This window comes from Zonotrichia leucophrys, chromosome 2 (assembly GCF_028769735.1).
Source record: "Zonotrichia leucophrys gambelii isolate GWCS_2022_RI chromosome 2, RI_Zleu_2.0, whole genome shotgun sequence".
NCBI classification, from domain to species: Eukaryota; Metazoa; Chordata; class Aves; order Passeriformes; family Passerellidae; genus Zonotrichia; species Zonotrichia leucophrys.
Genome location: NC_088171.1, coordinates 60,696,004 through 60,718,060, shown reverse-complemented (window position 1 = coordinate 60,718,060; position 22,057 = coordinate 60,696,004). Strand labels below are relative to the sequence as shown.

The 22,057-nt window shown below is 39.3% G+C and overlaps 1 protein-coding gene across 4 annotated transcripts in view; it reads right to left on the bottom strand.

The window, feature by feature from the left end:
* Window positions 1-19,849, bottom strand: part of DCDC2 (doublecortin domain containing 2) — a 55,764-nt gene extending 35,915 nt beyond the window's left edge. Inside the window, exons 1-4 of one of the 4 annotated variants that reach the window (XM_064703403.1) lie at window positions 19,793-19,849; window positions 12,610-12,661; window positions 4,710-4,724; window positions 46-122 (exon numbers count right to left, since the gene is read on the bottom strand). In XM_064703403.1, the coding sequence (XP_064559473.1) occupies window positions 46-122; window positions 4,710-4,724; window positions 12,610-12,661; window positions 19,793-19,827 (179 nt within the window). In that variant the 5' untranslated portion in view covers window positions 19,828-19,849. Of the gene's footprint in view, window positions 1-45; window positions 123-4,709; window positions 4,725-12,609; window positions 12,662-16,980; window positions 17,297-19,792 lie in introns of those variants that run through there. The other 3 variants (XM_064703401.1, XM_064703405.1, XM_064703402.1) reach the window with 3 other exon arrangements.
* Window positions 19,850-22,057: the final 2,208 nt, after the last annotated feature.

Sequence of the window (22,057 nt, the reverse complement as noted above, 5' to 3'; positions counted from 1 at the left end):
CACCACCCCTGAAATGGCAATCCACTAAGTGAAAATTCTACTTACAAAATAGTGTAGGGCTCCTGGAGAGGCTTTCGAAACCGTGCTGACACAGTGATCCTACTGTGAGTAACTGGCTTGACCTTCAAGAACAAAAGAAGAATTAGAAGTTACACAGTCCTCATAGTCAGAAAAAGTTTACCCTGACCACCATCAGCAAGTGGGACAGCATGTCTATAAAGAATGCATTTTATTCCATTCCAGCCTCCCCTTCTACATAGCACACATAATGACTGCTGCAGGTTTATATATGTTCCCAGTAACAACCACAGCACAGCACCCCACAGTGCACCATGGCACAACACATGGTTGGCACTGAGGTGACAGAATTGTATGGACATCTCTGGTGTTCTACAGACCCAAAGAAATACTCCCAAATGCTGTTCTTGCTGCCTTAGTCTTTATTGCTTGTAACCATGGTGCAGGCAATTTAATTATCTCCTCTTTTTAGCAGTAAATGACATTGCTAGATCCCTCTGCTATTATAATAACTACTTTTGGTCTTGTATAGGCCTTTAATCCAAATCTGTCAGTAATTCATAAAGATTCCTGAATTCTTTGCTCATTTTAGAGCAATGACTCAAAAGTGAGGTGAACTGCATGTTTTAGCCTTCAGAATAATACATAGGCTATTTAATTCCCAGAATTATGCCCTATACTCTTTTGAACAGACACTGCATTGAGATCAACATTAACGTTGTTATTCTGAACAGAAAATTAAGAAGAAGAAAAGGATAAAGCCTTTCAAAAATCAGGAAGATTTCTTTTTAATTCTTCATCATTAACAAATCAAAATAAGGTGTTAAATCCAAACAAATATTCAAAAGTTATAGTACATGCATTTACAAGTTCACTACATTTCTAAAAAAAAAAAAAAAACATAGAAGCTTAAAGGATTAAATAGCTGTTGTGCAGAGAGACATGCTTTCAAATAGATGTACAAAGTTTATTTAAACTGGCAATTTTCCAATCACCATGTAAAGCAGTCTAATGACACAGTATGTTGCAGTTTTATCACACTCTGTGCTAACTTAACCAGTGCTTCTCATTTAATTTGTGGGAAATGGTCTGAACTCCAGGGCTTTTAGTCTTTGCTTGGATTTTCACACAAACTCATTTAGTAACGACTAGAATGCTTTCCAGTCCTTTCTTGGGCATGCACTGAAAACAAAGGTGCTCAACCTAGTAGATACTCCCAATGGGCTAAAAATTATTATTAAAGTAATGAAATCTGACTTCCCACATGGGTCAAAGAATGTCACACAGCAAATTCTGCACCAAGCATGTAAATTCTGGAGGTGAGACAGCAAACTTAGGAGAAAGGGAACCAACAAAACAAAAGCAGTAATGGCACTCCTTATCGTACAATCATTTCCAGTAAAATACAGTAGCAGGTAAGTCTGTTGAACAAAATCTGTTTTCAATGTCTGCTGAGAAAGAAGCATATTTATTCTGAATTCAACTCACTTCAACTTGTTGTGTTTTTCAAAGGCCCTTGTGAGCTGTGTAGCCCTCTCAAACATTTGTGTTTTGAGAGACTCAGAGGACATAAAATTCCACAGTGGTTATGGATGGAGAAAGGCAGAATCAACCTTTGCAGAGCTCCAAAGACTAAAAAGACTAAACAGAAGCAACCAGACCCACAAAGGCATGGTGATTTGAAAGTCAGTGCAAAGGGATATTTTGGCCAGAGACATGTACAAGAGGAGGGACAGCAAGGAAGATGTTACTACAGCATTGTGCCAGCATTGCTTGCGGACCAGACTAGGAAGCAGACTCCTGGCATGGCTGGGGACCTTCCCTTTAAGCAAGAAATTCACAAGCCATTTGTATTTATTCAGACCTGTTTTGTAGATGCATGTTTGTTTTGGCCTCATTCAAAGAGAAATTTTGTACTAGACTGTACATGCACTAATGCTTAAGGTAATTGTAGTTCACAGTCTTGCTGTCAATTCCAGTGTGATCTGAATCAGGTGAAAGATTCACACCTACTACTACAGGCTAGGAAAGAGAGTAAGAAGTTGCTATCATATATCTCATTAGGGGAGACAAAGACGTCTTGAGAACTGCAAAGTAACTTAGGAGCTCAGCCATGCTTGCAGAAACATTAGAAGCATACTCTTCAGAGCATAGCTGGTCATTTATGTCACCAAAATTTGAAATGAAAATTTACTGGAAAAAAATGAAAATAAACTTTAAACTGCAACATCTGAAAACATTTCTATTGCTGCTGTCAGCCATTAAAGGGTTGTTTTCTCAGCGTAAGTTATCTAATAATGAGTTTCAGCTTTTTTCAGGGGGAAAAAAGTAACTTTCTAAAGGTTATGCTACTGGAGGCTAAGACAATACTGATTTATTTCCATAGCATCAGATCCTAATGTTTAGGCTCCAAACACAAAATGAGAGTTACTAAACCTTGGATGCCCTTACACCTTTCTTTGTAGCTGGTAGGTTGCCAGGATAATCCCCTATAAAATATCCAATACATAAATAGTAAAATTATAAATCACTTTGTCTAAAAGTTGATTTCACATCCATTCCTGATGCTCACTTATGCTGCTCAAGCTCTCCCTCAGTCTCTCCACACAGTCCATCAAATTAAGTTCTCTGATGCAGTCTGCAACACTCAGGTTCCAATGCTCCACATTTCACTGGAACAGTTAGAAAGCATTCGCTAAGCATAAAGAAGCCCTTTAGGATAGTCCTAGGGGTGTCCTATTACTTGGTTGCTCCTGCAGGCTGATGAAACCATTAATTTTGGTGTAGGCTCCTCAGAAGGCATCAAGTGATTGCACATAGCACAGTCACCAGACCCTGGAGAAAACAATAACCTGGCAGATGTTACAAGCCCATTTATTATTTGAAGAATTGTATTTCTGCCCCGGTAGGTACTGAAGCATCAGCTTGGAAGTTTGTATTTTGAGTTGCTCTCTGAAGATCGCTAGTATTTCTGGCAGCCTTCTGCCCCTTACTAGTTTAGGCTTGTTATTAAACAAATAAACTGCAGGGGATTATAACATGGGACCAGCTTGGGCCAAGACTAAATATTTGTCTGTTCTACCTAAGCATGGCCTAAACTACAACAAAATATAAACTTGCACTATTTACCTAAGCCCGTTTAAATCAATGTACCTTCTGTATTAAAAAAAAAATGAAGATAATATGTTAGTGCAATAATACATGTGATAAAGTGAAACTACAAAAATCAGTGCAAGGATGTATGCTCTGAAGTCATATTTTATAAAGATCACACTACACTGTGATTAAAAAAGGAAAAAAAAAAAGGTAAGAAAAAACCCACTAGTTCCTATTCTATAAAAGTTTCTTTTCATTAATCTGACTGTTCTGTTTGTAGAGTTTAGGATAACTTCTGGCTGATCAATGTTAAACTATTTATGGTCATGAAAAGCTCAGCACCTAACTTCAAAACACAGAAGTATACATTAATAAAAGACTAAGTGCCCAGCCACAGTAAATCAATTTATTTCCTTTGAGATATATGGAGTTCCACGAAACCATGCCAGTGGAAGAACCTGGTCCAGGGGTTAATTAAAGAATACATAGTTCTGCTCCTATTATGTTTGTAGGAGGCACCACATTGTTGCAGTGTCTGGAATATCCTGACCCCTCTGGCACTGCAGAGTTACATATTAACAACAAAGTGGTCCTGGGTGAAAGTTTGTGCTTACATTAAGAGACCAGCATCACTAGCCCCCTAACCCCTTTATTTTCTTTTCATTTCACCAGCCACATTCTCTGATGATGTACATCAGCACTCTCCTATTTACGTCAGCAACTGCAAGCAGATTTACATCAATCAGTGGTCTGACCCCATTATGATTTTATCTTTAAATTTTGTACATTTTCAGTTTGTTTGGAAAGACTCATTTAAGGGCAGCTTCCGTTTCCCACTGACAAACATTGCCAACAATTCATAATTTGTGATGAGATGCTTATCTGAGGTATTACACGACAACACACAGCAGCACAAAGTGTCCAGGGGAGGAAGGAGGAACTCAGAGAAAATTTTATGTAAGCTGGAAGCAATCAATCCAATGACAATTTGCAAGGCAACAAGAGTTACACAGTTGGAAATACACCATGGGATCACAGACACTCAAAACCACTACAATTTTTAGTTTTCTATTCTTTAAACAAAAGATATTTCACACAGAGCCTCTTACAGCAGAATGGATTTTCCTTACTTGAGAGAGGAATTACCATCTGTGAAATGACTTTGCAAAGCACTTTGTAAAGTCTGGGGAAAACAAAACAACTAAACTCAGCACAGGTTAGGCTCTGGGAATGGGAATCATTGTGCAGTGTTGGAGAACTCTGTAAACACTTGAATCTCAGAACACTTTTTACAGTCTCTTGGGAATCCAGCTTTCCTCATCGGTCATAACACCCTGGGGTTGAACGTGTGATTAGCTCTGAGTGTCTCCTAACAGCCTTTTGTAAATACAAACACACAGCACATCAGCATCCAACTGAAGCCAGGTAATAAAATCCATGCCCTCACAGATGTTTGGTTTAAACAACATCTTATATATTTTTCACTTTTATGCTGAACATAGCTATTTTCTAAATATTTACAAAATTTAACAAATACAAACACAACACTAAAGAAACACATACAACACATTGCACAATCCACTTTTGATACTTACATCTTCCAGTGTTGACTGTTGGAAAAAAACCAAAAACAAAGTTAATGATGAGCAGCCAAACCATTACCTCAGGTATACTGTCATATTTTTATAGGAAAACCATTTTGAATTAGCCTGTGCATATCCACAAGTACTTTTGAATATAATATGTATGTATGCATAAATATATACACACTTTAACACAGTTTTAATTTTAAAAATTCTTTTACGTTTATGTTTAGCTCACTACATGAAAACAAATTACAAGAGTAAGTTTTCTAAAGCCATTATAGCACAGGAAAGATCTGTTTCATAGATACATTACATTTTTTTACAGGCGTTTTTATACACAACGACAAAAGATGCAGAGTCAAACTCATTAAATAACTAAACCCATTCCTAGTGTTCCTTTTTAGAACACTAGGAATGGGTTTGCTTATGCAATCTTTCTAACTCCAAGAAGTATGACATTGGGAAAGAATGTCACACATATGGCATTAAATGGAAATCATCATTGAGAATGGCTATTCATGTAAAGACTCTGAGCAATGCACACATTGGTTTGAAGTATACAGATAAAAATTAATGGGTTTCACTTCTTTCTTCAGACACATGCTAACCAGTAAAAGATAATAAACATTAATCTCTAACATAAAGATGTATCAAAATTAAGTTTATTTGTTTTGGTTGGTGTGAACTTATTTGCTGATCCCCACACATAGAGTTTTTGCTTCTATGAATGCTGCACTATACCTCTCAACACTTATTATAAAAATGTAGACTGGAAAGTGGGACAGACTCTGAAAACTACCCAATCTCCTCTTGGCTACTTGGGACTTGCAAGAGGCACATGACACTTCACAGAGTCAACCCTTGTATACAAGAAAAGGATGTAGTTAATAAATTAGTATTTTAACTGGCCTCTTGCACACCAGTCTACATACTCAGTTTCTAAAAAGGTGATTTTTATGCACTTGAGGATAGGTTCAAATAGAAAGGTGCTGTTCTTATCTTCACTTTTCCTTTCAGTGGTCATTAAATAATTAGACATATGCTAAATACAGGCATCTGGCAGCACTTTCACAGTGCTGCCATGAATACATACACCAGTTACTCATAGCTAAGAAATGGTATCACTACTGCCTTTCCTTACCAGGAATGTCCCCCCATCAAAGGGGGCAATTAAACAGCTGCATGATTTGCAGGATAACATGTATTTACAAAGCCACACTGGACAGCAACAAAGCAAGAGTAAAAAAATTTAATGTGTCTGAAGTAGATGCTCTGTGCTCCTTTGATTTGTGCAGGCTTAAAAGCTGGCCTTTCTTATGGCTACCAATGTGGTCCTGGGTGCTATGAACATCTCAGTCATTAATCACGTCACTTTATAACTAACCTTTCAAAGCTTTAAGTATTTCAACACAGTGTCACATTCCAAATTTATCAGCTCATGCAATGAGCCATGGCCTTGCCAGTTTGTTACAATGGCCTGTTTGTTAATCAATGTGCCCAGGAAAATTGAGAACAAATATTTACATCTCCCTGAGGTAGAACTGGGGTCAAAAGAACCAAAACCCCACTGATACACACCATCACCACCATGTGATGTAAAAGAAAGGAATGTTCAAGGTTCAGTGATCAAAACCAAACTAGAACAATAAGTTTCCTAAAGCTATTACAACACAGGAAACATGTTATCTTTTTCATAGAAACTTGACTTTTTTTTAATGGACATTTTTTACACATTGACTCAAGTTTCAGAGTCAAACTCACTGAGGTGTTTTGTACTAGCCAAACCATTTCAGTCATCCTATGCAGTAGCTAACCTGGATAATCCACACTTCCCTGGCTACTTTGCACTGCTAGATGGTGCTCTGGATAGTACAAACCAGCCTTGGGCCAGAAACTACCAACCTTTCTACTGCTGTGGATATAAAGCAATGCTCAAACTGCACACAAACTTCTCAGCATGCATAAAACCCAGATGAGCTGGAAATGAGCTATTCCACAGCAGACAGTTGTGTAGTGACTAAGGGAGCCTTTTAGCCTGCAAAGTTCCTACAAAATTCCCAGAGTGTTTAAAGCCAACCATTCACCTCCAAGGAAAATTGTCCTCCTTTTCAGGCACAGTAAGTGAAATGGAGTTTATATTCTCTGTACATCTCACCTCAGCTGTTTAAGCCCTAGGGAAAAAAAAAAATCAGTCTGGATCTGCCATGACTTTGGGACATTGGACCAGTGGCCAAATATTCAGCTGGGACAAGTCAAACAATGGCATGGCCTTATCTGCCCAGAACACAGCCTATGCAATGCTCCAAAATAGATCATATCTGCATTCCCTCTGGATCCCAAGAATAGCTCCCACTTCTTCTCTGAGTTGCATGATGCTGTATTCACACTGCTTACAACACACACAATGATGGGATCAGTAAGAGACTTTATTCAAGTAAAATAGAGCCTGATATTAATTTGTGACTCTGACCTGATAGTGATGATTGTGGCTGGTCTTGCCTTTCACATTTTGTCTTTTCCCCAGATTCCTTAGACTAATTAAATCAAAAGTTCAGGTCCTTCTGATGAAGCTAGGAACAGTCAAATAGCTGAAGAACAAAACAAAACTCCCCCAAAAAATCTTTGTTTTTTTCTTCACCATTTTTAATAAAAGGTGAAAGCTGTTAATGTTTCAAGTTAGTCAATTTAAAATACAGCAACAAATATTAATGAGACTAACACATGCCTCATTAAAATCTTCAGTATTGGCACCTCCTCACTTGCTCCTGGCCTCCTTACAGGCCAGGAAGACTGGCTACTCAACTAAACAAGGCAGGTCTTAATCAAGGAAGAGAATAACTTTCAAGTTTCAGATCAAACTCAATACAGACCATGGAATTCTCCTGTACCATGAACCAAAGTCTTTCTGCTGCTCAAAAATTCAATAAATTTAATAAAATTAAATAAGCAAGCTGCTAGTCAAAATACTTGAAACTGCCCAGTTCAGGTAATATAAAAGTATATAAAGAGAAGTTTTATTCATTCATAGTCCAAGTAAGGAAGAAAAGGGCACAGCTTATGTTCTAACTGGATGTCTGGGCAGTTCGTCTTTAATTCCTCCTGGTATTAGGCTGTGAACACTCAGGAAGGGTACTTGTTTTGTATGCCTTGTTGTGCTAATTATGTTACCAGGATACTAAATACCAAACAATGGCATATCACATTTAACCATTAAAGATGTTGCTAAGGAGATTAAAGATATAGATCACATTTTTTTAAACTTCACATTTTAATAGTCTTATTCCTTAAAATACACTTACAGGAGAATTATTAATTAATTTAGCATGAGGAAATAAAAAAAAATCTTGCCCAGTCTGTGATGCCAGCAGTAGAAGAAATCAAATGGGTCAAATATGGATTAGCAAGAGGGTTTAGAGAATTGGAAGAGACCTTCAAGATCATCGAGTCCAACCCATGCCCTAACACCTCAACTAAACCAGGTCACTGAGTCCCACATCCAGTCTTTTTTTAAACACATCCAGGGATGGTGACTCCACCACTTCCCTGGGCAGACCATTCCAGAACTTTATCACTCTTTCCATAAAAATCTTTTGCCTAATATCCAACCTATAACCTATAGTTTTGCATTCTGGCAAACGAATATAAAGTGAACCTTTATACATGACTTGTTACCAGCCAAACAGTATTTTGTGTTTAGCAATATTGGGTAGCACAAATAATGTTTGAGTTTTTTTAATCCTTAGGAAAGAATCTGGAAAGAATATCTTATGTAGTTACATTGTTTTGACATCAAAAAGCTGTAATTTGCACAGCCTGGGATAATTTCTAGTATCTATTTAGTCCCTTTTACAAAACTATCTTTTGTACAGAGAAAATATCCAACAGTCATTTCTAACTGACAGTTAGATGTTAAAGTGAATCAAGAACCCAATAATTGAAAAATAACAAGATTTTCCTGATGATTAAACATGTATGTTGTCAAACATGATAAACAGTAGTTTTAAAATAAAAAATAATTATAACTACTGTGATTTTTCATGAGAAGGTACTTGAAAATGAATGACTCACATCAAATTAGATACAAGGTATACCCAGCATGAATATACCAAAATAATTTGTGAAACCAAGATAACATCATAGACTTTCAAAATGTATTTTTTGCAGATAAGTGCAATCATACCACTGCTGAGAGATGAGTGGTGACTTTGTCAAGCAACAAATGATAAGGAAAAACAATTGCCATAAATGATACTAGAATAATTTAATTTTGAAACATGGAGGAACAGAGGGAAATGCAGGATTTGCAAGTCTTCAAAATAGTTTTATAGCATCATCTTAAATGCTTTTGGGGAAAATGTCACTGCTAAATTCATATCTACCAAGTCTCAACAATTGTATTTTCTACCTCATACTCCCCTGTCATGGTGCTTGTCTCTTCTGTCAGCACTGGACAACAGCGACCAGGACCTCACCAAGAATGTAGTGGCCACCACTACACTGAGATTTGCCAATCAGCTATGCCTGGTCCACAAGACCCCCCAGCAGCTGCTGAGGGATGGGCTGGACCTGGAGACCACTGGTAGAAGACATTCTGCCAGTCACATTTTCACTGTGCAGTCACACTTCATCACAGGCACAAACGCGTTCTGTGAAGCTCCCTAGAAAGCAAAAGCACTTTACTCCATGTCCTAGCCCATGTCTGTGTCTTCCAGAATGCGACCAATGAGAGAAGTGATAGGCAGTTGGATCAGAAAAATAAATTTAAAATTATAAAAATGTTTAGACATTCACTCAAGTCCTTGTGATTAGTAAGTGTTTTCACTGGGAGAGACATTCTGGAGGTGTTACAGATACAAATATGCAGGTCATACATGTAGGATAGCTTTGAGGAATCTTTACTAGTCCTCTGAAGAATCATTCATAAAAACATTGATTATTCCATTTAACAAATACTCCTATAAATGTGACCACACCTAAACCAAATTATAAAACAAGAAGTTGCGATCAAAAAGGAGTTATGGAACAATAAAATAAGGTAAAACAGTGAAAAAGTAATTGGGAAAACTGGGAAAATGTGACATAGTTGTGTCAGAGCAGCCCACAAAATCACCTTGTCCTAGAAGTCCAGGAGAAAAAGTGAAGTGCAGACAAAAAAATTCAATGATCTTACTACCTAAGATCAACCAAGGGCAAGGGTATCAACAGCAGAGTAGCTTACTGCAGGCCTGCTATGGCCTTCTGATAACAGATGCTGTTTCATACAGACAGTAGAACCTTCCTTTTTTCTCTCAGCTGCGAGAGACTGGTTCTTCAATATCAAAACACTTCTGCTTTTCTTGGGTACCTGTAATTCTTCGCTGTTACAGTATCACAGGGCAAAGTTCATTACTGCAGTGTGTTCAAAGAGTAGCTGATCAGAAGAAATCAAAGAAGAAAGGAGGCTCCAGCTGAACTTATTTTTATGAAGCAAAGAGAGTTTAAAATAAATAGCTGCCTACAGGATTTGCAAATATGAAAGTTGATTTTTCTTCAGCTTGCCCAGCACCAATGGCAAGTAAAATTCATCTTTTGAGTGCAGAGGGAGAGACCATTTAGATCAAACAGTGCGTAGAGAAATACAAATGTTCAGGCTTTCCTCATATAATTGGAAAATAACATTCGGTACCTTTTAAAAACAATTAAGCTTATAATAAACAACTGGTAACTCTGTTGATCTGTATTTTCCCAAGAGATCAATTGTTAGATTCCTCAAGCACATCATTTAACGTGCATTTGGACTTGCACATCAGCTTTGGTACAAAAGGGATCTCTCTTGAAAAACAAGAAGCTCAGCTGCCAAAAGAAGTGAGGGATGGAAGCACACCTAAGAAAGAGTTTGCAACAAAGCTTTTGCTTGGGTCAGGATGAAATCTTTTTACTATTTTGCCTACCAGTAACACAACCATTAAAATTTTGAGATGTTTTATTAAAGCATGATGGCTCTGCCAGAGGATTTACACCATATCTTGAACATAATTTTTTTTTGCTTAATTCTAGTTTGACACACATTTTCTTGTTTGCAAATTTAAAGTAATGGAGATGTTGCCTTGCAAGAACAACATTAAAGTGCTCCCAAAAGCAGATGTCAAGCATTTGGCAGTTTAACTAACACAAAAGAAACACAGCTGCATACAAATACACAGTGTACAGCTGCTGCATAAAGTTTTCTTCATTTTGACTCCCTGAACACTAACCAGAATCAGGTATTTGCAATTGTTTTAGTGGACAAAATGCCAAATTACACGTGCTTGAAGCAATCAGATTTTATACCCTTGTAGTTAAGCATGATAGAAATAGTGCTGCCTCTCTTGGTCCTACAACAAATCTAGGGTTTTGATTTCTAAGTGAACATCTGAAAAGAAAAGTAACTAGGGGCTTGCTGCCTCATATAATTTTAAAAACTAATTTGGGCATTAAAACTTCTGTTACTAGTCCCCTGAAAGTTCCCTACCACGATTAAATTCTTAGGGCATAAAGACAACTGTGTTATTCATAAGCCCAGATAAAAATCTGTAGACTACCAATATGTTTCATCGCATTTTTATGACTCCTCTCCCCAAATAAATCAATCATGTTTAAGTTAAATTCAGCACAGGGATTTAAGCTCTCCACAGGGAGACAGTGGAGATCGCAAACATAAGTCAAATATGGAGAAGAAAGCTGAGATAATGGAGGGTTTTATACTGGATTACTTCAAAGCCCCAAGACATGGCTGAAAGTGTTAAGATAATATACAATGAGCACTGATTCCAGACAAAATAATAAAAGCCTCTTTTATCAAACATGCAACTGTAAGTAAAAAAAACCTCACAACTTCTACAACTACTTCTACAACTGCACGGACTTTCTGTTATATCAAAAATCTTCTAAGGATTTGCAGCAAAATAATCAGCCTTAAAACCAGCCTTTAAAAAGCAAGGCTGTAGTTGTACTGATAAGTATTCAACTAAGAATAAATTTACAGGGTAGCTGTAGCAGCAGCATATCAAATCTTCAACTTGATCTTCCTCTTTAGTGAGCCCATTCAAAAAAATACAGGTGACACGTTATGCTAAATTTAAAAAGCGCTGTATTGCATATCTTCTGAAAAAGAAGTACCTGAGTATCACACTAAAGGTCATTAGAGCAATTTTGAGGATCTTCTAGTGTCCTACTGTCTGAAGATACCTGCTTACAAATCATAAATTGCTGCAAACGTGGCCCAAGAGCACAAGGCAAAAGAATTTGACAAAGAGGCTGATGCTTCTTGTGAGGCAGAAGCTGGAACTCAAATGTTTGTTGGGAGTCACTGCTACCTCCACACACAATGAAACAGTAAAAATAATGCAGAGCCATGCATCTCACACACATCCTCATGATGCTTTTTGAAGCTTGCAGTTATCTCCTTCAACTACAGCATAAGCACTGGTGAAGAAAACAACTGAGCTTGGCAAATTATGGACTAGATCTAGTTAAAAGTTTACACTGGCATTTTTCAAACAAAAATGTCTCTTCTTCAGAGGAAATACCAAGTTTTGAAGAAAATTTCCTGGCCCAAAACTCCTAAAATTCTGATTCCTGCCATTTTTTCTGCAATTACAAATCTCCCTTAGGTTTATGACCAGATTCAAGAAAGACAACAGGAGATCTTTTTTCTTACTGAGTTTTTAGCTAGATGTGGCAATTTAGAAAGCTGAGCAGAAGACAGTCAATATATCATGCTCAGAGCAACCAGAGTAATAAGCACTGAAGAAATATGTGCAGAATGGTAGATAACTGTATTATTATAAAATTAAATAGAATAAATGTATATTAAAAAATCAGGTTTGAATTCAGATCTGTCACTAACATAAACTTCAGGTTTATTTCTTCAGTATTTCAGCCATCCTACCTCATTATTGACTTCAGCAGGCTTTTTCTTTGTTTCTCCAATGTCCAAATAGCTGCAGAAAGAAAACAGGTTTGATTATTTACAGGATCATCTGACTTACACAATACCAATATTCTATACTTTTTTCACACATGAAGATTTTAAAGCTTATGCTTCAAAATAACAGAAAAAGTAAGTAATTATTAATATTAACTAACACAATATAAATCTTCAGGCTAACTCTCTGGGCTAATGTAAAAGACAAGGGAGAACAAACCACCTACCTTCAAGTCACTGGTGATTAGAACAGACCATCAATGACCCTCTTGTCAGAAAGAAGCTCATATACAGCTGTGAGGTGGATCAATAATTCTCAGCACAGTATCACCTTACCAGAGTTTTCAAAGTCATCATCTTGCCTCTTGGTTTCTCACAGTAAGTCTCTGATAGATTGAAGGCTAGCCTGCACACCTCTTAACTCAGGGCATCAGCTGAAGTTTAAAAGGATCTATACCATTTGGGTTTCAATAGAATGTGGGCATATCTAAACACTTGTTTCTCATGGCTGGATGAACCAATAATAGCGTCATAATTATTTTATGGATAAAATACATGCCTCAACTGTACAAGCAAAAAAATACATCTATTTGGACAATATTATGTTCTCCTTGTGATGTTCCCTGATCTCACTTCCAGTGGGAAGGTGCTTTACCACGAGTTTCAGACTAGAAGACCTTATTTGAGAAGTCAGGTATACCTAAAGCCAAGCACCAGTGCAAGTTCACCATAACACCTCAGATCTCACAACATCTGCAGCCCTTCAGTAATATCATTCTCTATAGTTAATGACTGGGATTAGATTCATTTGCCAGAAGAAACATTCCTACTTGGCCAAAGTTAAGCATTCATGGGACTTGAATGAAGGGGCAAAACCAGGAAAAAAAAAACAAAGAAAAAACATCCTCCTTTCTTTGAAGGAATAGCAATCATTTATCAGGGTACACAGAATGGTCACAGGGATTTGAAGACTTCCTTGCGAGGGGGCAGTTAAGACACAGCAAAGCTGCCAGGCCATGCTTGAAAGCGCATGCCAATGCTTTGAAAGAGGTAAGTGTAGCAACATAGGATAACATTTTTACAAGCCTCATGTTTAGAAGCAAGTAATAATAACAACTGTTCCAAGCTCTCGGTAGAAAAAGGAACAAGTTCTCTTTAGACCAAAACCAAGAAATCTTACAGCCTGCAAGATTGAAAAGAAATAAGTGCCTCAGGCAAAATGATTCCAGTATCTGCTGACTGTGATTGTTGTTTTCAAAGCACCTGTGAATTACTTCACCAAAAACTAAGAAAAGTGAAAAAGCAAAGCAAGTATCTAGTCAAAGGCGTAAATTCACTGTGCAGAAGTCTGGACATTCATTCATCAAATTTCAAGGGCCTGCAAATCTGAAAAGTTTTAAATAAGAGCAAAGGCTTTATTTTATATATATATATATATTTTTTTTTTTTTGATAATGACACTGAAAAAAAACCACTAAGACCAAAAATTTTACAAATTTATTCTCACATACTAAAAAAACAGAAATGCTCCCAACCCATGGCTAGCCAAGCCAGCACTGAAACTACAGCACTGCTTAGAAAGACACAGCTGGAAAGAGGACAATCTACCATTGATGAATGAGCACAGGTACAAGTACATGGGCAAAAGAAGGGGGATGGAGGAGTAGCATGCTGAAAAAAAGCTAAAAATCGAAACCAGCTCTAGCATAGACAGTCTTCTTTCAGAGAGCTGAGAGCTGGAGAGGAACTCCACAGGGATGCAGCCTATGTGTGCATTCTCACTCACCACTGCAACAACTCCAATATACCAACAACACACCTTACCACATATACAGCAAAAATGGGTGTGAAAACTTAGGACACCACTAAATAACAAAACAAGCTGGAAAACTTGTCATATGTTACAAAAATTGCCAACATTGACTGAAAATTCCTCCATTGAAGAAAATTCCTACTTTTTTTTTTTTTCTAAAATCAGAATTTCTAAATACTGTTTTGTTTTTTTTTTTTTTTTAATTTGAAAAAAATATTCAGCAGTTTATCTAGAATATATTCCCTCAGAACTATCAACCTCAAAATGTTAAGAGTCAGGGTTTGGCTCATGTGCTAAAGGTGAGCGCAGTTTATTCTTGAATTCACCGTGAACAAGAAAGAAAGAGATTCACTTCTCAGTGTAAGGCATCTGAGAAGAAACAAATGCACTGCTTGAAGCTGTACAATGACACTTTCAACTTCTGCTACTCCTTGGATACTTTCTCCATTACACTCCCACAGCTCCTACACATCAGTGCCACAAGCCTTCATTTCAGAGTTCAGCCCTGCATAGTCTGTCATAGCAATTAATATGTCCAATAAGAATCATTGGGAGAAAATAAAAAGAAATATTAAAAAAACCCCAAACAAATAAACAACAACAACAAAAAAACCCTTCTTGCTGTCATCAGACCAGATTCAGATCCCTTAAGGCAGACGCTTTGGTCTGTCACACTGTAACTGTTTAGCTGTGGCACTTTACACAAACATACACATTTTTCTTTAATTCCTTCACTTCCTTCCAGAAAACTGTTCCTTCCAATTAACCCTTCCTGTCCTCTGACTTTTCTGTCTAAGATATCTCCCTAATTACCATTCTGTCTACAACCCAGTTAAGAACAACTTCAACATTAAGCCCTTCAGCTTCTTTTTAATGTTCATAAAAGCACTGCCAACATTTCCAGCACTGTGTAAACAAATACTAATAAGTGAACAACTCCAATTCTGAATGCAGAAATGGAAGGGATCTCAAGTCATCCCATTTATCCTCTCTACAGCACAGGCCTAGGACATAATATCAAGGGATATATAAAACAGCCTGGTTTTACCCAGTCCCTTAGGCTTGCTTTTCTTTCAATATCATCTTTGTTGACCTTAAATATCTAGGTACCTTGTTACATGTTGCAGCCATAAAGTCTGAAAAAGTCTTTCTCTCTCAAGTTTCTCACATAAAACTCTGACCAATATAGTGTGGCCTGACCAAAATAAATACTTCTCCCTACACAAATCCAGAGTGCTCAATTCTCTAAACAGTGAGTGCTAATGCCAAACACTTACTTATTTGTAGCCTATCAACACAAAACACATTTAGGGAGGTGTAACATGATGTGCTGATAACTTAACAATTTTAAGCCATCCACAGAATCACAGGATTTAATATGAAAAAGTAATGGTAGATATCTCTTAGAGTTGAGCACTTCATTTGACACAGAAGAGAGTAAGTACTATTTAGCCTGTCATACATCTTTCTCTCTGGCTTTCCTACTGAAGTGCAAGAAGCTTCAATAAATCTTTAGAAGCAGCCAGTGACAGAAATGGTAAGGGTGATGATAGAGATCCTGTTCATTACACAGAGAATTTTGTCCTGAAACATAATGAGCCACTAATGAGCTCTCTTGAAAAATATAATGTCCTCAACTCTACAGAACCAAGATGAGGAAGACACTATAAAGGTTTTAGTTGATGATATGAATTCTCAAACATCTCTGGGAAGGGGATGTTAATTTTGAGATTCATTTCCATAAATTCCACTGTAGGAAAAATGCCCACAAAGACAAAGAAAATGACAGCATGGTCTATTGAGACCATGACATTCACTGATGGAATTAAGAACAATTACTGATCACACGCAGAGCCACTCTGAAAACACACCTAAAAGCCCAGACCTCCTTCGCATTATTCTCCCAGTGACTCACTAGAAAACAGACAAACTGGCAGCTTAATTCCTGGGGTCCAGACAGGAAAAAGAATGTACATGGTCATCTTTTAAATAACAGGAGAAACATTAAAAGGCTATATATGTATCCAAAGTGAACAGAAGTGATGGAGACACAGATAACTGGGTAGAATACTTTAGAATTTTAAAAAATCAACAAGAAAGGAAGCATTGGGTATTGAATTCCCAAGCTCATCAACTTTGTGGCAGGAATGTCAACACTCCACCTTTTACTGCTTTCACCACGTTACCCCTGAGCACAAATACAGATACTGGCCCTTCAGCTAAGCACAGACATCACAACAACATGTCATTCCCGCATGTCCTTCGGGTTCAGGGGCTGTTTCTCCTTTTCTACCGTCATGTCAAGGAGTTGCCACTGCGTGACTCATGGTACGAATACCCTTTCTGGGGCTCACCTCTAAAGCTCTTTTCCTTTTGCCCTGGGTCACAGATTCTAAGCTCTCTTTCCTCAATGACTAATAAATAAAAGGGACAGGGTGAGGGGTCGTCTGAAGCACTGCCACCGTGCCAAACCCCAAATGCTGATACTCATGTCTGTATAAATCTTACATTCAGCCACTCACTTGAGCTTCTTGAAGGCCTCCCTGCCACCAGCCACGTACTGCTCCCCGCTCTGGAGCTCGTCCAGCTGCCGGACACGATGCCCACCCCGGGGGGTATAGATGTTCCGCACCGCTCCAAAGGGCGCCTGCACCCCGCCCGTCACCTCTTTCAGGAACACATCGAAGTTGGACACTTTTTTCTCGTGGATGACAATGCGGCGCCCCGGGAAGAAGGGGTCCCCGTTGCGATACACCAGCACGCTCTTCACGCTCGGCTGCGAGAGCCACGACGCCTTTGTGCCAGGGCTGGCCATGCTGCTGGCTCCGTGCGCCCTGTGCCGCCCCAGCCGCCCGCACCTGTGTGCTCGGGAGAGCTCCTGCCGGGGAACCCCTCTGGCTCTGACACCGCCCACACGGGCACACCTCCCGGGAGCGACCGCGGCCCGCCGGGGCCTGGCACGGCCCCGCGGAGCCTGTACACAGCGGCTCCTCCCCGGCAACCAGCGCCGTGCTCCGGGAGCCGGGTGTGGGAAACGCCAAGCCGGGCGGAGCACTCGTGTTCCCGAGCCGGGACACGGACTGCCGGGGACCGCAGCCTCGGGCCCCTTCATCCTCCGGCTCTGCCGTGACGGGAAGCCCTGCCGCCCGGCTTTCCTCGGGAAACTTAACCCAGTGTGCTCGGCCTCCCCGCCCGGCTGCCAGGCGGGAACCTGGCGGGAGCCTGCCCGGCCCGGAGCCCCCGGGAAAGGAGGGAGAGGGGCGGCATGCCCAGAGGAGGCAGAGGGGACCGCGGGGGCAGAGGGAACGAGTTCCGAACGAGGGAGGCAGGGAAATCCCCGCTCGGCCTCCTCCTGCCCGACCGCTGCCCGCTCCCACAAGGGCCGGGCCAACGGCCGAGCTGCCCTGGCGGCACAGCGCCCGCCCCGCGCTCTGGCACCCCCTGGGGACAAGAAGCCGTAAAACCTGAAAGTAAAACAGAAGGGCCTTCAATTCAAATGTAATTCCTTTAATCAACCTCTTTCCCCCGCCGATAGCCTCGAGTCTAAAAATGCATTAGACCTTCCTACCTGAATTTTTGTAGTGTACAGTAATGATTGTCTTTTCAAATGGGTTTTTAACACTCGGGACGGAAAGAATTTTCTTTCCTTTTATTTTAGCTCTCCTTTGATGGGAAAATTACCCCCCTGCTGTGAGTTACAAAAGAGCAGTTAACCATTACAAAAAGAGCAATTTCAGGGTGAGGGCAGTCAAACATGCTACTGTTATTGGTTAACAGCTAATGTTCCCCACTCGCTGCGGGTCTCCTTCTGACTAATAACGGGGAGAACCAAGCATTTACCATCCTCGAAGTAATGCTGTTTAACATTGAACTACTGTAACCTGGAAGGAAATTTTTGTTATCAAAGATATGCTTTTGAGTAAAAACTAAAAATGTTGATGACCCTCACACTGCTCTGCATTCAAGTAGTGATATGTCAACTGTCTGCTATTTTATACCAGATTCTACCACATTCAGTGATCTTAGGTCCAATTAGTAGTCACACAACATCTTTGACATAGGAGCAAGACACTGAATATTTTATTGGTGCGCCCATTTTGACGCTTTTGATACTTCAAAATACTGTTGGTCTTTACCTATGGCCACAGTAGTTACAATCACTTTATAGATTGCAAAAAAATATCCCTTAAATGGTACCAAAGCATTGCTAGCCTTAAAACAGCCTAAAATTGATGGACAAAATCTTTGTTTTCCATCTCACCTAAGTACAATGACTGACCAAAAGCTAAGAAAAGGTCCATAATAGCAGTGCCTTGAACCATGACAATTTGTTCCTCCTAGCTTTTCCAAGGTCTGACCTTTTATTCCCACTATTGTTTCACCTGGTATGCAATCTCCTATCACATTCTCAACACCAAGGAGTCAAGCTGCTGAACCCACTGGCATGAGTAAGATAAATGCAGAGACACATAATCTCTTTATGATGGAGCAACACCAGACCTCTCATCTTACATGAGGTTGGTGCATGACATGAAGTCTGTCAGGTCCTGTGTCAGGATCCCCTGAGGTCACACAAGGAGCATAACGTACTGTAATGTTGGGAAATGTGATGAGAGTAGAGCCATGGCATAGTGTAACATCAAACAGGGGCACTTTTTCTGCATCAGAATGTCGTGAGGTCTCTGCTATTTCAGAACCAGGAAAGATTTTGCAGCTTGTTGCAGGGCCTTGCCAGCTATCCTCAGTGACAGCAAAACATGAAGTCATGAAGGCAGAAATGTCCTAGTGCTGAAGAAAAGACCAACAAAATGGACAAAATGGAAAAGGATGATGTTTTTAAACACAGAATAAAATTCAGCTTATTCTATTGCACACAGTGCTGAGAATCACACTTAATAACTCTGTGCAGCTTATCAGAAAATCAGACTAAGCCATAGCTACTTTATTCCCAGCTGTAAGTCTGGAGTAGCCAGACTGTCTGCACTGGCAGTTTAGAGCACATAAATACCAGGTGGTTCAGCTCACATGCACACACTAGAAGTAAAATACCGATGCATTTGTGAATTTTAAAGCCCATGTTGTAGCAAATACATTTACTTGTTCAATTGCCAGATCAAAAACTCCTTAGAATACCATGATCAAGTAGTTTTGCTTTAAAAAATACTTTTGACAATCACAGTTTAAGCCACAGCTTTTGACTAAACAGGTCTTGTCCAACAGTATTCTTGAGGCAGTCAAGATGCTGAAGGATTACACAGTGAAAAGGCTTTAGCAAACCTTTAGAGGAACAGAAGGAAATGGTTCTCCATGGAACAACAAATTCCAGTGGGTTACCTTAAGAAAGGAAAAGGTTGAAAGATACCTTCCATGTGGTCTTGGTATAGAGTAATGGAAGTGAAGTCATCCTTATTAAGCAAAGATTTCTCAGTGTGTTGCTGTAGCTACCTTTGATCAAGGGACCTGAAATTATCAATTGGGTATTCCTGATTCATTCATGTGAGAGCAATTACTGTAAAGCTGAGTGGGGTTTTTTGGCAGTCTTCCTATGGGGTCTTTCCTATCTCTCTCTTCTTGTGTAGCCCTCATCATCCACTAAACACTGTAGGGTGTTTTGTTAATCTGGCTTGTTGTTTGTTGTTCTGGTTTTTATTTTTTTTCTCAATGTGAATTAAATTGCACATTTCTTTTAGGAGAAGAAACAGGTCATAGGTACAGGCATATATTTGTATATAAAAAAAGATTGATCAAATGGACAAGTTATAAACTGAGAATTGTCTGTAGACCAAGATGCCTTTTTACCATAATTTTACCAAAACGTTCTCTGAGCTTTTCTATTGCAGAGATTTATAAGGACCCTTCTGATGATACCTGTGTTTTCCTTCTCTTTCAATGTGTTTTTCCTTGGTGTTTCCTTGGTGTTTCTTTGCACAAAGCCTGGCTGCAATCAGAGCAGTCCCCTGTCTGCGCTGACATTCAGCTGGCAGTGCAACTAGTTGCTCGTGTCATTCAACCTCACAAATAGCTTCTGGTTTGGATGGCAGTTTCATGACTAAGCAAGCCTGTGCTGGAGCTATCCTTTCTTCTAGGCTGAATGAAGAACAGCCATCATGCCCGTCCTTGTCAGTGAGCTCTTCAACAAACAGCAGATAGCAGATGAGCTTGGCCCACTATTTCTTTGATGAGATTCAGCAAACAGCTCCCAAAGGTCAGCACTGCAGGATGGATACCTGACAGCGGAATCAACAAGCAGCTTGTTGGTATTTAGAGCTACAATAAATAGATGCCAATTCTAGATCTCCAGTTATCTTTTGCCAGCAGCAGTGTAAAGTCAGACATTGTGTGTGTGCTTAATGACTTGTCCCGGGCTGCCAGTGCACACCCATGTGCTGCCTTCACCTCTGAAGACAGAGGTGACACTTGGCTATTGTCTGCCCTTCCAGACAGTCACAGTGGTGGCTGATAATGCAGCTGTGATGAGACACAATGCCAGTGCTTACCTGTACTTTGGCCTGCTGGATTGTACAGTGCAGAGTTTGTAACAGTAGAGATTCAGTGAGAAGTACATAATGTTATTTCCAATACTTCTGTTGTCTTAGCAGCCAGAAAAACAGATGAGCAAAGGAAAACAAATAGATCAGCCCAGCAGCTTTTCCCTTTCTATTGAAGAGTGTGAAATGTCAGCTGTGTAAGACTTACTGCACATTCATTAAATGTGAATTTCTGGCAGTTATCCTTTAGATGCTTCCCTAGTTTTTGCATTCCAACATGCAGAGCCAATATAAGCTGCCATTAATTTTCAGCAATAGTGTGCGCTGTTTTCCTGCCTTCCTGAGGTATTTTCTGTGCTGTCTGCTATTTACAAATTTTAAGTATCTCTGACATCCTAGAGTTTAAATTAGTGTTGCACATACTGCCACCTGCTGAGATGAACCAAAACTAGAGCTAAAATATTCCATTTAGAGTAGATTTCAGCTTTTTCAAGTATGAATAGGGACAACATTTGCAGACAGGTGTGGTTACCCTTTAACTGAAAACATCTGATGGCTTCAGTCTACATATCCATGCTGTCCATAACTGCATAGGAACTTTTTCATTGAATTACTTCCTTGTGAGGTCGGTGACCCTTATGCAAGGTGTGTGTAAACCATCCTTCAGATTCTGTGCATGTCAATCCACTTGGAACAGAGGCTCATCTATGTATGTTAATGTATGTATGTACACACAAACATACAAATGCATGGGTCATCTGCGCAGGAAAGAAAAGGAGCTGTTATAAATATTCTGATAATATAATTGATTTAACCATATAAAAGAGTTAGTTATGATTACAGCTAGAAAAAAAGCAAAGTATAAGGTACAGCAATGTTAGGAGTGTTGTGTTTAAAATGTGCAGCCACAGAAACTTCACCAAGAAGTCACTGGATTTCTTATGTTTTGTTCAAGAAACTGTGGAGACCATCATGCACACCAGTTACACTGCTTGGAAACCCCATACCCTTCCCATCTTGATTTGAGTGTTAAGGATTCCTTTCAGTAGAGCTCAGCAGAGATGATCAATGATTGTCTTAGAGTAGGAATATTAATGAAGTTATATAACTA